Source organism: Physeter macrocephalus, chromosome 7, assembly GCF_002837175.3.
Source record: "Physeter macrocephalus isolate SW-GA chromosome 7, ASM283717v5, whole genome shotgun sequence".
Taxonomy (NCBI): Eukaryota; Metazoa; Chordata; class Mammalia; order Artiodactyla; family Physeteridae; genus Physeter; species Physeter macrocephalus.
In genome coordinates, this window is record NC_041220.1 from 43,458,783 (window position 1) to 43,475,177 (window position 16,395).

General features: G+C 36.7%; 1 protein-coding gene and 1 non-coding gene across 2 annotated transcripts in view; both read right to left on the reverse strand.

The window, feature by feature from the left end:
- Positions 1-16,395, reverse strand: part of ADGRL3 (adhesion G protein-coupled receptor L3) — a 150,310-nt gene that overhangs the window by 119,493 nt on the left and 14,422 nt on the right. Inside the window, exons 3-4 of the mRNA XM_055086330.1 lie at positions 3,217-3,400; positions 2,154-2,276 (exon numbers count right to left, since the gene is read on the reverse strand). Of these exons, the coding sequence (XP_054942305.1) occupies positions 2,154-2,276; positions 3,217-3,400 (307 nt within the window). The remainder of the gene's footprint in view (positions 1-2,153; positions 2,277-3,216; positions 3,401-16,395) is intronic.
- On the reverse strand, positions 11,857-11,963 carry LOC112067078 (U6 spliceosomal RNA). Its single transcript, XR_002893064.1, has one exon. It is a non-coding gene; the product is annotated as a U6 spliceosomal RNA (small nuclear RNA).

Genomic DNA, 16,395 nt, shown 5'->3' on the forward strand with positions numbered 1-16,395 from the left:
AAAGGGAAATTTTGCCATTTGCTATAACCTGGATGGACCTTGAGGGCATTATGCTAAGTGAAATAAGTCAGATAAAGATAAATATCTCACTTACATGTGGAATCTTAAAAACCAACCAAAAAAAATAAAGAAAACAGACTGCTAGTTGCTAGAGGTGAGGGGTGGGAGTAGGCCAAATGGGTGAAGAAGGTAAAATGTAAAAACTTCCATTTATAAAATAAACAAGTCATGGGGATGTAATGTGTGGCATGGTGACTATAGTTAATATTGGGTTGGTCAAAAAGTTCGTTTGGGGTTTTCTATAACATCTTATGGAAAAACTCGAATGAACTTTTTGGCTAACCCAATAATACTGTGTTGTCTATTATGAAAGTTGATATAAGAGTATATCTTAAAAGTTTTCCTCTCAAAAAAAAAAATGTAACTATGTATGGTGATGGATGTTAACTAGACTTATGGTGGTGATCATTTCAAAATATATACAAATAGCAAGTCATTATGTTGTACAGCTGAAACAAACATAATGTTATATGTCAATTATATCTCAATTAAAAAAAAAGAATCAAGACTAGACTGTCTGGATCACAGAGAGCATGCTAAAAACAGACATGAGGTGAAGCAGCTGAGGCAGGAAGGAAGTGGACCAGGGAGCACGTGGTAGGCCTGTTAAGTCACTTGATTTCATTCTAAGCATAACTGGAGGTGAACTGGTCAGACTCATGTTTCAGGAAGAACACTTTGTCAACAGGATATACTGTTGTGGGGCAAGAGTCAAAGAAGGGAAACCAGTTAGGAAGCTAATGCAGGAATCTGATTTCGCGCTATAGAAAATCTTATTGCACGCTCATGTGTATAGAATTGATGATTAATAAGGACCTGCTGTATAAAAAAATAAATTAAATAAAATTCAAAAATTTAAATAAATAAATAAATAAATAAAAGGAAAATCTTATTGCTGCCTCAAAATTCACATAGTCAATTTAGCAACATAGTACTATTTATAAATTCTGTCTTTTAAGATTTCCAACACTTACAAAGAATTTTGTTCTGCTGGCAACAAATATAATTTGTTTTTCTTGATATTATTTAACAGTCTCTTCTTTTTTCAAAACTATTTACTTTGTAATATGAAAAATCAGCTTTCAGTTGGTTGCTACAACCTGAAGTCATATTCCTATCACCTAACAGGTTAAAGGATCTCACTTCCTTAGCAAAAAATATGTTTAAAAAATTTTAGTGACTTCCCTAAAGTGGCGCGGTGGTTAAGAATCTGTCTGCCAATGCAGGGGACAAGGGTTCGAGCCCTGGTCTGGGAAGATCCCACATGCCGCGGAGCAACTAAGCCCGTGAGCCACAACTACTGAGCCCGTGAGCCACGACTACTGAAGCCTGCACGGGTAGAGCCTGTGCTCCGCAACAAGAGAAGCCACTGCAATGAGAAGCCCGTGCACTGCAATGAAGAGTAGCCCCCATTCACCGCAACTAGAGAAAGCCCACGTGCGGAAATGAAGTCCCAGTCAAAATATAAATAAAGAAAATTAAAAAAAAAATAGTATTAGTGAGGCTTCAGACATACTTTCTCTGTGCGATTATTTATTTATTTAATTTTAATCATATTCAATGAATATAACCTAGTACTAAATCAATCTATATCTATCAGTTCCATTCCCCAAAAGCATCTCCTTACATTTATATTTTTTATATGCTTTGCAAAGAAACAGCATAGAAACATCCTCAAAAAGAAGTTAATAAAGAAAAAACACATATAATTTTAAAATTACAAGTAAAATTTCCATTTGAAATTTTAGAAACAAATCCTGTCAACTCGGTGAGAGTTACTCCTTTTAAGGAAAAAAGTCAGAACATCTGGATTTTGTTGTTTATTAATTTCCCTTACATTCAAGTTTCTGATATTTTTCTACAAAATTAACAACAATTTCCAAATCTAATTGAGAATTTTGTAGAGCAAATATCATTGCAATATTGTTGGTGCAGGAGCTAAGAAAGAGGAGGAAGAGGAGGTGAAGAAAGAGAACAGTGGAGCGAGAGGAGAGGAGAGCTTTTAGATAGCAGATCTAAAATTTGAAGCCAAGATGCAATGAATTAATGACAAGTTCAATTCCATCAAGCTTAATAAATAAATTCTAACCTACCATTTCGGCCATTTTGTTTTAGAGTATTTGCAGAGAGCTGGATAGTGCTTCCATGACCCATGTTTTCTGGAAACTTTAGGTCTTCTAAGTTTCCTTCAGTGCTCAGCCTTGCAACTTCCAATTCTATTAATGGCAAAGAGATTATCAGTGGTCGTTGAGAAACATGACAAATTTAAGATAATCTCCTAATTATTGAAATATTTCTGAAATCAAAACACTGGAATTAATGTTCTGTCTGCCATACTTTATAGTACTTCAGTCTTCTATTTAGAAGATTTTTTAGTGTTTTAATTTTTTTCAAAATAATGCAAATAAAAGCTATTAAAATCAGGTAGGTAAGAATACAAGGATATCAATTACAAAGCCTAGACTTTAAAACTCAAGCTCAAATCCTTACAATTTGTCATTGACTATAAGCTTACTTTCAAAATGTTATCTTTATTTTATGAATTAAGTGAAAAGCCTTTTATAATCTAGAGCTGTACTATTATATCAATATTGACTTATCTTTAAATGTAATCAGTTTGAAATAGCTTTATCAAATCTTCTGAAATAAAACTGTCAGCTACATCCTTAGACACATTAAAAACAGATTTATACTCTTTATGAGCCAATAACACAATTATCAAAAATTGTTTTATTACCTTCATGTAAATGACTGGCTTCTTTATAGTTTATCATTCAGAGACATTCTTATTATAACTGAAGTGACCCATAAGGATAAAATTTTAAATACTACTGTACATACATAGATACACACATACATAAAAACTGAAAAAAAAAATACACGGACCTCATTGTAAGTGATCTCAGGCTAATATATTCAATATTGGAATGTCCTTAGGAGGATGCATACATGATTATGAGGATACTTCTAAGCTAATGACAGGTGACACCCTCCTAATTATAGAAAAAGGACAACTTATCTCCACTGAAATAAAGTATCACTCATGATATCTTGTCCGCTATAGATGATACTTTTTTCTTTTCCCTCTTCTGCTGAACAAGATGATAGTTTTCTCTTGTCTCTCTCTGGCCCTTCTGTAGAACAAAGGCCACTTACGAATATTGTCTGTGTTCTCCCTGACGATGTCTGTCTTCAAAAGGTTATCAGCCAGCACAAAAGCACTTTCCTCCACAGTGTCAAGCAACATGGTGGCTGCACGTAGTTGATCACTTGTAGTCAGGTCTCTCCAGGCATTCAAGGCTTGTGGCTGGAGGAGGTTGTTAACTGTCTCGACCATTGCCTACGAAAGGATGAACAGAATGACTGAGGTCTCTAGTGAACCCACGGGGCTGTCAGAAATCCAGGCATACATGTTGCCCAGCAAGTAAGGATCAGTGTTGTGCATGAGTTCAGTATTGTCCCAGCCTCCCATGTGACATGCTGCAGTGGAAGCATTCATTATTTTGCTCTGTAAAACCCTAGCTGAGACTTTGCAAGGCAACAGGAAAAGCTGCTTTTGTTCTGAAGGAGAACCAATAGATCCATGGCTGCTTCTTAAAATCAACAGCAAAGGCTTCAATAAGACTATAATTACATAGTTAAATTATTTGGTTGGTGAACTGTTGGCAAGTAATTTAAACTAATACTTTTATCACATCACCACAAAAAAAATGATTTTCTCTACACATCACCATAAAACTAGATGCTAAATATAACAGAAATCAAAAGGATGACTACAGACAGGACAATACAAGAATCTGTCGCCTATAGGTTGAGGACTCTGAGCAAACCAATTTTCTTCTTAGTCAGCTAGTAAAATGTCAGGATAGGGAAAATATCAAAGCATACATACTCCCAGGGGCTTTGGATGTGTTATGTGTGGAGAGAAACCTTCGTGCTGTTTATTACTAGGGAGGGGAATAAACAGTTGGAACTTACTACCTATGGCCCTCAGGTGTTTTTCCTTAAAAAAAAAACAGCAGTAGGTACACTCACACATAGAGATAAGGCACCACGTTTCTCTTTGCTTCATCCAAAAGAATCATCTTTCTAGTTACAATTTACATATTTCCTGTGGTTAGCTCAATACTCCAGGTTACAAGAAAAGACAGTTCTTCCAATAGGGTCTTCTTAAGGTTTCACTCAAACATAGAGAATTGCAAAACAGAAAAATACAACACCAGCAGTTTGAAAGTGATCATCCTTGAACCTGTTGATTATCAAATATGCATCTAATCTGGAAATAAAGTTGAATAAACAGCCAACACAGGCAATTTCCAGGCAGCACATAGGTGTTTAGAAACAGGACTCACATTATTGACACGTTGGCAGAGGGACAGGGAAAGACTAGAGAAATATCCGTTAAAGCTGCAGTGTTTTCTTCTGGCTGGTGTTTTCATAGTAACTAAGTAACAACTGTTAAAAATTCAGCTTCATAATGAAACACCTTGGCTTCCAATTAACACCAGCTTCAAAAACTAATTTGCCTTTTGATAAGAATTGTTTTTCTTGATATTTTTCCCCAGTTATTCCAAGTTCTGGCCAAAAATGAACATCACTGGACTTTTATGTAAAATAGTTCTACTTGCAAGGAGTATTTTGCATCATTTAAAAAAAAAAACCTCTCAAGTTTAATGACTGGTCATTTTCACATAGTATGCTTAGCTCTTGTCACTTGTTCTGGATTTAAAGCATGACCTAGAAGCCAGACAAAAGCATTTCTGGATCATAACAATCTGATCTGCTTTTCAGGAAGTTCTCTATGGGGTGATGCCAACAGGATATGCCAAAAAAAGGAGGTGCCAGATAGAAATCAAACAAAAAAAAGTTTAGGTATTTTCTGACGCCAAACAGAGGACACTGACCTCTTGAGTGTACGGAAGTATTCTTTCTGGGATTAGATGATCCTCTGAATTCATTAGAAATGCTCTGAAAACCCCATATGAAACAGAAATTATGCCTGTGCTTTATGGAGCAGCCATTTTAACGTTAGTGAATAATCTTACATTGATTAATTTAAACCTTACCTCAGGGAAAAATTTTTGGGAATAATGCAATGTTTCTGTTCTGCTCTTTATTGCTTTTAATGTTTTAAATTTAAAAAATGCAAAAGGAGGAAAGAAAGAAAAGGAAAAAGAAGCAACTATGGCCAACTCTGGGAATGTTCTAAATAGAAAACTGTTTACAACAGACTGCTTTAGCTAAAATATTGTCTTTAAATTGACAGCAAATAAATCAAACACACCCCATTATCTTAGTTTTGCAACTGAAAATGTATAAGGTGCAATATTTTTTCATAGTTATACATTTTGTGTACATTTCAACAACTGCATCTTCCCAAATAAAATATAGTCTTTAGAGTTTTCTATTAAAGGCCAAAGGATTTCCAAGTTCATTGCAGAAACGACAGACTTAAAATATGGCCCTAAAACCTGGGTGGGTTAAGACACAAATCTAATATTTATTTATTCTTAAAACAGCACCTGCTATGATTGCCCAAGTATAACTGAAAGGAAATGTCAGCACAAGAATTGAGAGAGATAATTCTCTAGTGCTAAAATCAGTGTGGGATTTGGAACTACATCTGCTGAGTTTGTAACTGGACTCTGCCACTTTACTAGTTGTGTGCTGTTGGGCAAGTTACTTCACTTCTCTGTATTCACCTGTAAATTGGAGATGATAATATAATCATTTCATAAGGTTGCCTGTCTCATTATAAGTGTTTAGGTGCAATCTTTACTTTCATTTGATATCAAAGTCCAGTGTGGGAAGAAAAGAGGTCTTCACTGAATAAAGCACAAGTCATACCCGATAATTGCAAAATATTCACACTGAAGTGAGATCTGGAAGGAATACCTCTTCTACAATGCAATCTTCATAAACAGACCTGTTACACAACTTTACTACTGAGGAACAGGAGGAACATGTGTATTAAATGGTTCATAATGTGTGTTCCAGAGGCTTGAACTAACTGACCCGTTTTCTGCTAGTGAGACAGCACAATTAAGTCAATCTTAATAGCTTTATAATTGATACAATTTGTGTAAGCTTTCCAAAGGTTGTTGATGTGTCCCTGTTACCAGTTTAATGAAGGCCAATTAAATAGTCACAACTCCTGGATGGTAAAAGAATATATTTCGTTTTCTCTATATATTTTGCATTTATATATTTACTCATAAATGATGACATCTGGTAATTAAGTTTTCCGTATTTTTTTTTCTTTTTTGGTCAAACTACTTATTTGCATTGCTTTCATTAGCTCAACAACATTTCTTTAAAAAACAGGTTGATTTTCATTGTATTTGGTTACAAAGAAATGAGCTTGACTACACTTAGAACCAAAGTTGAACAGGAAATATACAATGAATTTGATTAAAGTGAGGTGCTGTGGCATTAATGTCCAACAGCTCTCATTAATTTCTATTTTCTGATATAATTCTTTTTCTGACCTAAAATTTACATTCTAAAGGTGGAAGGAAATAAGATTGGTTCTGAATTTATCTTAAAAAAATTTATATTCTCACCACAATGCCTTGATCCAGAAGGAAAAAACAAACAAACAAAAAACACCTAATGGTTTTGACATGTATAGACTGAAATAATCTAAACTTTGAGAAGTTAATTTAGTCAACAATATCTTTGCCAGAAACTAAATGTTAATTCACTCCATTATCTTTTTTAAAACACTAGAAACTGAATAGGAGATGGACATTGGAAATTTACATTCTGGTTCTGCCACTAAATTTGTGTGCCCGTGAACAAATTGATGTTTTCTAACCAATCAACAACGTGTGAACTACAAAAGAAAATAAAACTCACCGCGTTTCAGTTCGAGGGTGGTTAGGGGCATTCTACTATTAGATATTACTCTTCTCGTTATACAGTTTATGGACTAGACTCTAAAGTCACTTTTTTTTTTTAAAGTCTTTATTGAATTTGTTACAATATTGCTTCTGTTTTATGTTTTGGTTTTTTGGCCACGAGGCATGTGGGATCTTAGCTCCCCAGCCAAGGGATCGAACCTGCTCCTCCTGCATTGGAAGGAGAAGTCTTAACCACTGGACCACCAAGGAAGCCCCTAAAGTCACTTTTGACTTTATAAAAATCAAATATAAATTAGGAAGTGTGAAAAGTCACTTAGATTCATACCAGGATCATGTACATAACATACCCTTCTGGACATATATTTGCATTACACAATATTATTGAACCTCTTATCATTAAATTCAGATATTAAGCAAATTCATTTGACTAATTTTACTCAGAGCATATAATTGTAGTATGTTTGTTAAAAGATGTTATAAAGTGTATAATCACACTTTATATATTTCAAAAGGGAGGATGTACTTATTTGTTATAACTACTGTGAAAAATTTTGGAGAAAAACAGCTATAGATCCTTCCAATAACAACTTCTGTCATTTTTCCAGGAGAATGTGCTTGTGAAATAGTCTAGGATTCTTTGGCAAGAATACATAAAAGGATCCATGGTTGAAGTAAGTCAGAAAGAGAAAAACAAACACCGTACGCTAACACATATATATGGAATCTAAAAAAAAAAAAAATGTTTCTGAAGAACCTAGGGGCAGGACAGGAATAAAGATGCAGATGTAGAGAATGGACTTGAGGACACAGGGAGGGGGAAGGGTAAGCAGGGACGAAGTGAGAGAGTGGCACTGATATATATACACTACCAAATATAAAATAGATAGCTAGTGGGAAGCAGCCACATAGCACAGGGAGATCAGCTTAGTGCTTTGTGACCACTTAGAGGGGTGGGATAGGGAGGGTGGGAGGGAGATGCAAGAGGGAGGGGAATTGGGGATATATGTATACGTCTAGCTCATTCACTTTGTTATACAGAAAAGGATCCATGGTGAAAAACATATCAATGGCACTTCTTACTGAGGTGAGCTGTAAATCTTAAACTAGGTAAGCAGAACCACCTGGGAAACTTAGTTACCCTTCTTCCTTTGCTTGAAACCACTAGAATAAAGATCCAAATAGAATGAATGTCTTGTGAAAAGATATACAACTATACTACCATGGTATTTTTCTGAAGACAAGGTTTTTGATCATGATCTCATTCAGGTTTTAACTCAGGTATCAAGTACTCAAAGAGGTCTTCCACTATCAGCATATCTAGGCAGAGTCTCCCACCCTTAAATCCAAGATCTGTTTTGTTTTCTTTGTATCATGGATCATTATCTAAGATATGTCAGATACTTATTTACCTACAGGACTCTCTCACTCAAGATCTCTCACTCAAGAAAAGGCAAGCTTCATAAGGGTGGTGACTGTGTCATCTGTAAGTGCCCAAAACTCTGCCTGGCCCATAGTAAGTGTTCAGCAACTCTTTGCTGAATGATTGCCGTCCAGTGAAGATTCACACGTGCGTTTTCTCCCTTTTTACACCAGCAGAAAACAAATCTCTGATTTTATAAGAGCAAAGATTATCTAAGCACAAATGAAAAAACCTATTAGCTAGCCAGTGTTATCTGAATCATTATCATTTCAGAGACTCAATGTCACAACGGGCTCCCATTTTAGTACTTGTTCACCTCTAATAGAATTATCCATATTTGGGTCTGGCATTCTCACTAGATTATGATGTCCTCAGGGGATACATCATGTTCATTTGTATTTTTCCAGGGTAAATTTTAGCGTCTTGAGACATTTTGGGTATTCAATAAATGCCCATTAAACAAAAATAACCTACTTTTAATATCAAATCATTAATAAAATAGGGAAACTGAAAACATCTTCTTTTAGTTCTATAACTTTTTGTTGGGTCTTCCAAGAAGTCTTCTGAGTGCTCAGATATCAACATGGTTTGGAAGGAAGGCAGGGTGAATTACAGGGAATTAAGGAGAAAAGCAGAAGCACAGGTTATTGTAGTGAATGCAGATCACTATGCATAATGGCAATGTATTCTATAAAAAGCATTCCACAATGTTTTATTTATTTATTTTGGGATTTTTTTGGCTGAGCCACATGGCCTGTGGGATCTTAGTTCCCTGACCAGGGATTGAACCCACGCCCTCACAGTGAAAGCTCAGATTCCTAACCACTGGACCACCAGGGAATTCCCCAAAATGTTTTAAAATGTACCAAAGCTCACTTTCAATGCAACTCAATGAGGTTTTATTAAATATGTATGATATGCAAAGAACTAGGGAAGTCACTGTTGTGTGAGGTTAGGAAAAATAAGGAAAACATGGAATCTGTTCTCAATTTGCCTATACTCCAAAGCAGAAGGTAAGCATGTCACATGGGACAAAAAGTAATGAATTCTTCCTGAGGAGGATCAAGAAAAGATCTCAGAGGTGTCTGGTTTTGAGTGGGACACTAAAAGATGAATAAACTTTCTTTAACTATGCAGAGGAAATTTGAAGCTAAGGAACATAACAAGCAAGTTGATGATTAAAAAAAAAAAAAAAAAGGAAGGTACCAAGGCAAGAAATTTGTTGGGTTTGGGGTGAGGAGCATGTATGGTGCATGGAAAGATAGTTTAAAAGATGAGTACAGTGAGAGAAATGGTAAGTAGAAGTCAGATTTTAGAAGATCTGCAGTATAATAGAAGTTTGGGCTTTATTGTGTAGAAAATGTACAGCCATTATAGATTTTAAGCAAAGGAGTTATAAGTTTAGATCTTAAGTTCTTCAGTTCATTTATTATATTTTTAAGTTCTCTTGTGTTAAAATAAAGCAAAGATTTATATATATGCAGATTATCATCAGGCAGTCCATTAGAAAATTAAGAGCAAATGTTTCCTACTAGTAGATAAATTTAAATTAATAAATTGCTGACATCCTTTTGAAAAAATACTTAGTAACATGAAATTTTATTTTACTCTTTACTTCCACATCTTTGTTTTTTGATGTGTTCTCCTGAAGGCAATATTTCTTTATCAATATATACAGTAATCATGCTGAACACTGTTATTTTCTCTTACTATATTATACATATGGTTATGTTTAAATATATTTCATGTATAAATTTCAGGATATATAGAGAAAGAGAAATAAGTTTCAGGTCTTCTCTACTCCCATTTCTTGCTTTCTCACTATATATATATGTATATATATATACATATATATATATAGAGAGAGAGTTTACATTGATTTATAATTAAAAAAATAAAAACAACTTTTCTTTCATTCTTCATTTTTGACTTCTTGATATAAAGTTTATTAGTTGAGAATAAAATAAAATAGAGTAAAAGTTTACAATCATTCCTGAATAAGGCACATTGTACTACAGTTTATGTTTAGACATTGATTCGAATCGAAAATTTAAAGGTCAAATGTTAGAAGTCTTCAAAACAGTTTTAAACCTGCAGGTTTTTTATTAGAAGTCAAGATGAGTGACTGATATTTACACATCTGATCAATAAACCTAAGGTTCTTTTTATAATCACTGTCATTTAATATTACTAAGCATATAAAAACCACTAATCTCTGAACTCCCTTTTACATTACAGTGAAGTGTTGGCATTTTCAAGTCTTAAATTAGATTGCATAACACAACTGACCTTAATATAGTAATAAGAACCTTTAGTAGTAGAACAAGGTGAAACTAAAATTTCATAGAAATGACTCTGCCTCTTCAAGAAACCCCTTGTTATTTAAAAATGTATTATTTTTAGCAAACTGTAATTGTATTATTTTTAAAATCTTTTTTTTTTTTTTTTTTGTGGTATGCGGGCCTCTCACTGTTGCGGCCTCTCCCGTTGCGGAGCACAGGCTCCGGACGCGCAGGCTCAGCGGCCATGGCTCACGGGCCCAGCCGCTCCGCGGCACGTGGGATCCTCCCAGACCGGGGCGCGAACCCGGTTCCCCTGCATCGGCAGGCGGACGCGCAACCACTGCGCCACCAGGGAAGCCCTAAAATCTTATTTAGAGTTAAATGATTGAACACTGTCAAATCTATGTTGTGTTATAGGAATTACATGGAGCTATAAACTTGACTCAAACTTTTTTGTAACTCAACATTCATTCAACAAATATTAACTAAGTACCTTCAATTGGGATACTGCAAGAGGGACAGATATTCTCCCTTCCCTCAAAGTGATAACAATATAGTGAGGCCACTAAATAAAATATGACATGACAAGCATTATAATAGTGGAAACACGGGGTTCAAACTTTGTATTAGGCTCCATGAAGTAGAATTTCAAGCTTAAATACAACATTGACCAAACAGGCAAGGGGTAAACATGTGTTTATACATACAGAGGTGAAAGAGAACAGGCATCTCAGAGGAACTGAAAAAAAAATTCCTTACAGTAGAGTAGAGTGCAAAGGGTTCAGTGACAAGATTAGTAAGTGAAGGCTAGTTTTCAAAGAGGCTTGCAAACCTTGTTAAGATACTTGCAATTCTTCCAAAAGGCACCAAGAAGTCACTGAAAAATTTAAGGTAGGGGAGTGATATAAAATACAATGGTTAGGGCTTCCCTGGTGGTGCGGTGGTTGAGAGTCCGCTTGCCGATGCAGGGGACACGGGTTCGTGCCCCGGTCCGGGAAGATCCCACATGCCGCGGCTAGGCCCGTGCTCCGCAACAGGAGAGGCCACAACAGTGAGAGGCCCGCGTACCGCAAAAAAAATAAATAAATAAAATACACAATGGTTAATATTTACTGAGTGTGCTCCAGACTGTCATCTAAATGCTTTATATGCATCAGCTCCTTTAATTTTGAGAATAACCCAACAGGTAGAAGTAGTTATTATTCTCATCTTGTAGTGAGAAAACTGAGACTCAGAGAAGTTGTTTTTTTTTTTTCTTTCTGTCATCCTTATGCAGGGGCCATGCTAATCTTCTCTGTATTGTTCCACTTTTAGTATATGTGTTGTCGAAGCGAGCACGAGACTCAGAGAAGTTAACTTGCTAAAGGCTAATTAGTTAACATAGGGAAGAACCAGGGTTCAAATCCATGCATTCTGGCTCTGGGAATGGAGAAAAATAGAGATTTCAAAAATATTTAAAACAATTTGTTGATTAATTAACAGTTGGAAAGGGAAATGAAGTGAATTTGGGGGTAGGCAATGAGGTGGCACTCACTTCAAATGGGAATAAAGGAAAAGGAGCACAGTTTTGATCGTTAAAAGGTAGAGGATGTAAGTACATGTTGGGGGAGAGTGTGAAAAACATGATGAATTCAGGTTTGTCTATTTTGAATGCAAAGTACTTGAAATGAATTAATTTAAAAGGTCTAGAGAAGACTTGAAGGGGAGAAAAGTAACCTTCCACTACCTCTTAGGTTCGGTGACAAGACCTGAGAATTAAACTGACATAGAGTAACAAGAGAAAAGCACACAAATTTTATTTAATACAAGGGATACTTCATAGGAAAAATAAAGACCTGAAGGGGCTTCCCTGGTGGCGCAGTGGTTGCGCATCCGCCTGCCGATGCAGGGGAACCGGGTCCGTGCCCTGGTCTGGGAGGATCCCGCGTGCCACGGAGCGTCTAGGCCCGTGAGCCATGGCTGCTGGGCCTGCCCGTCCGGAGCCTGTGCTCCGCAACGATAGAGGCCACAACAGAGGGAGGCCCGCATACCACAAAAAAAAAAAAAAGACCTGAAGAAGTAGTTAAGACTGAGAGTTTACCTGTTTTTTTTTTTTGTTTTTTTTTTTTGTGGTGCGCGGGCCTCTCACTGTTGTGGCCTCTCCCGTTGCGGAGAACAGGCTCCGGACACACAGGCTCAGTGGCCATGGCTCACGGGCCCAGCAGCTCCGCGGCATGTGGGATCTTCCCGGACCGGGGCACGAACCTGTGTCCCCTGCATCGGCAGGCGGATTCTCAACCACTGCGCCACCAGGGAAGCCCTACCTGCTTTTTTAACCAGAGAATGATAAATTTGTGATGAAGTGTAAACATAAAGGAAAAGGGATTAAGCTACTAGGGGCAGTAAATTGTGGGAAAGTAACTAGGAAATACATGGGGGAAAACCAGTGGAAAATAGGTTATTTTCATTTTTGTATATTGTTTTGCTCAGATCCATTTTGGCACTGACTCCCACTCTCTGGTGATAAGAATGTTCTTCTCTTCCTGGCACATGGAAATTTTACAATCTGCTTTTAGATAGAAAGGGGGCGATCAGAAAGCCCTTCTTCATCTGCTGTTTCTCAATTGCCTTCAGTTCAAAATAATCAATGTGCCAAAGTGACAGGTTTTGGGGTGGCATATTCTTAACCTCTTCAGTCTGCAGTTTACTAAGATATCTGCTCTTGGCATACAGGTTTAGGCATCATAAATTCAGGAATCTCATTGAAGCCACTGAGATGTCTGACATTACCCAGATAAACTGAGTAGAAGGAGAAGAACTGATGACCTAGAAACACTAATGATAAAGAAGAAAATGTAGAAAGAATAGTTGACAACTGAGATGAAGAAAGAGTAAGTTGCCAGAAGAGTGTGGTATCACAGAAGTCAAGGGAAGATTGTTTCCATCAATTTCAAAATGAACTCAATCATAAAAGTATCAAAAAAGTCCTTCTTGAAATAATAATAACTCTAGATTTTTTTTCTGGGTAACTAGTAAAATGGTTGTAAAATAAAGAGTAAAGCTATGGAGAAGCTGCTTTTGAGGGATAATCAGTTCAATTTTAAGTATCTTTACTTTGAAGTAGGACATTTATCCATTCAATAAGTATTTCTTGAGCATTTAATATGTCCCAGTACTGTTCTAGACTCTTGAGATACATCTTAAACAAAGCAGAAAAGGGGAAAAAATCCTAGAACTAAATGTTCTGGCAAAGAAAGTAAACTTAAAATCAGACAGATTTATCTATCTATCTATCTATCTATCATCTATCTATCTATCTATCTATCTATCATCTAACTATCTAGTAAAAGTAAAATATACATGATAGGGGGATCTAGAGTTAGGGGTAGGGTTGGGGACAGGGTAGCTTGTGATTTTACCTAGGATGGTCCAGTGGGTCTCCTTGAAAGTGTAACAATTTAAAAAAGACAAAGTTGCTGAGAGAGTTACCCATGCAGATATTTGGAGGAGATATTCCAATCAGGGGGAACAAACAGAATAATAGTCCACAAATGGAAACATGCTCTGCATGTTCCAAAACCTTAAGGAGGCCCATGTCTGGAGCTTTTTACAGAAAACAGGAGGGGTGGGACTGAACCACGTCAACTGAGTAGGCAAACACTGCACAAAAACGTAGTTTTCAGGTGAAGATTGGGAATTCAGTTATAAATGGAGGTGTCAGAAAAAAAAAAGTGAAGATGTTGAGAAGTTAGCTTGAAATGAATTTTGGAGTTCAGGAAAGTGGTCTATGCTGCAGATAACATTTGTGAGTCTTAGGCACATAGGTGGTATTTAAATCAATGAGCTCACCCAGGGAGTGTGGGGACAAAGAGAAAACAAGAATAGACTGAGCTAGGAGACACTCCAACCCAAGGGTTTGGGAGAAAAGGAACCAGCAAAGGAGACTGGAAAGAAGCATCAAGAGGAGGAAAACCAAGAGAATGAGCTGTCCTGATGAGAATGTATCAAGGAAAAGGGAGTGGGGAGTGATCAACTGTGTTGGATGTTTCTGATTGGTTAAGTACTATGGATTGACAACTGACTACTGAGTTTAGCAGCATGAAATCCTTAATGACCTCAGCAAGTGCAGTTGCAATAAGGTAGTGAGGGCAAAAGCTTGATGAGGTGAAATCAAGAGAGAATATGAGGAGAGGGATTGGTGATAGTGAGTGTAGACAAGTGTTTTGAGAATTTCTACTGCAGTGGAAAAACCAGCAAGCAATAGGAAACATTAGCCGGAAGCCTCAATTAAAAGGTAAATATTTAGAAGTCACTTTTTGTGTGCTAAGTAGAATTTAAATGGTATTGGGGATATAGAAATAAAAGTGGCACTGTTCCTTTCCAAGGAGCTCCAAGATACAAAAGTGAACAGACATTAAAATATAGCTTGATAACATTTAGAGAAGAGCTAACACCTATCCTTCTCAAACTCTTCCAAAAAACTGCAGAGGAAGGAACACTCCCAAACTCATTTTATGAGGCCACCATCACCCTGATACCAAAACCAGACACAGATACTACAAAAAAAGAAAATTACAAACAAATATCACTCATGAATATAGATGCAAAAATCCTCTACAAAATACTAGCAAACAGAATCCAACAACACATTAAAAGGATCATACACCATGATCAAGTGGGATTTACCCCAGGGATGTAAGGATTCTTCAGTATATGCAAATCAATCAATATGATAGACCATATTAACAAATTGAAGAATAAAAACCATATGATCATCTCAATAGAAGCAGAAAAAGCTTTTGACAAAACTCAACACCCATTGATGATAAAAACTCTCCAGAAAGTGGGCATAGGGAACCTACCTCAACATAATAAAGGCCATATACGACAAACCCACAGCCAACATCATTCTCAATGGTGAAAAACTGAAAGCATTTCCTCTAAGAGCAGGAAAAAGACAAGGATGTCCACTCTCACCATTATTATTCAACATAGTTTTGGAAGTCCTAGCCATGGCAATCAGAGAAGAAAAAGAAAGAAAAGGAATACAAATTGGAAAAGAAGAAGTAAAACTGTAGTGGCGCAGTGGTTGAGAATCCACCTGCCGATGCAGGGGACATGGGTTTGTGCCCCGGTCCAGGAAGATCCCACATTCTGCGGAACAGCTGGGCCTGTGAGCCATGGCCACTGAGCCTGTGCGTCCGGAGCCTGTTCTCCGCAACGGGAGAGGGCATAGCAGTGAGAGGGCGTACCACGAAAAAAAAAAAAAGATGATACCAAAAATGGAGAGATATACCATGTTCTTGAATTGGAAGAATCAATACTGTGTAAATGACTATACTACCCAAAGCAATCTACAGATTCAATGCAATCTCTATCAAAGGAAACCATAAACAAGACGAAAAGATAACCCTCAAAATGGGAGAAAATATTTGCAAACGAATCAATGGACAAAGGATTAATCTCTAAAATATATAAACGGCTCATGCAGCTCAATATAAAAAAAAAAAAAAAAACCCAATCCAAAAACAGGCAGAAGACCTAAATAGACATTTCTCCAAAGAAGACATACAGATAGCCAAGAAGCACATGAAAAGCTGCTCAACATCACTAATTATTAGAGAAATGCAGCTCAAAACTACAATGAGGTATCACCTCACACCAGTTAGAATGGGCATCATCAGAAAATCTACAAGCAACAAATGCTGGAGAGGGTGTGGCAAAAAGGGAACCCTCTTGCCGTGTTGGTGGGAATGTAAATTGATACAGCCACTATGGAGAACAGTATGGA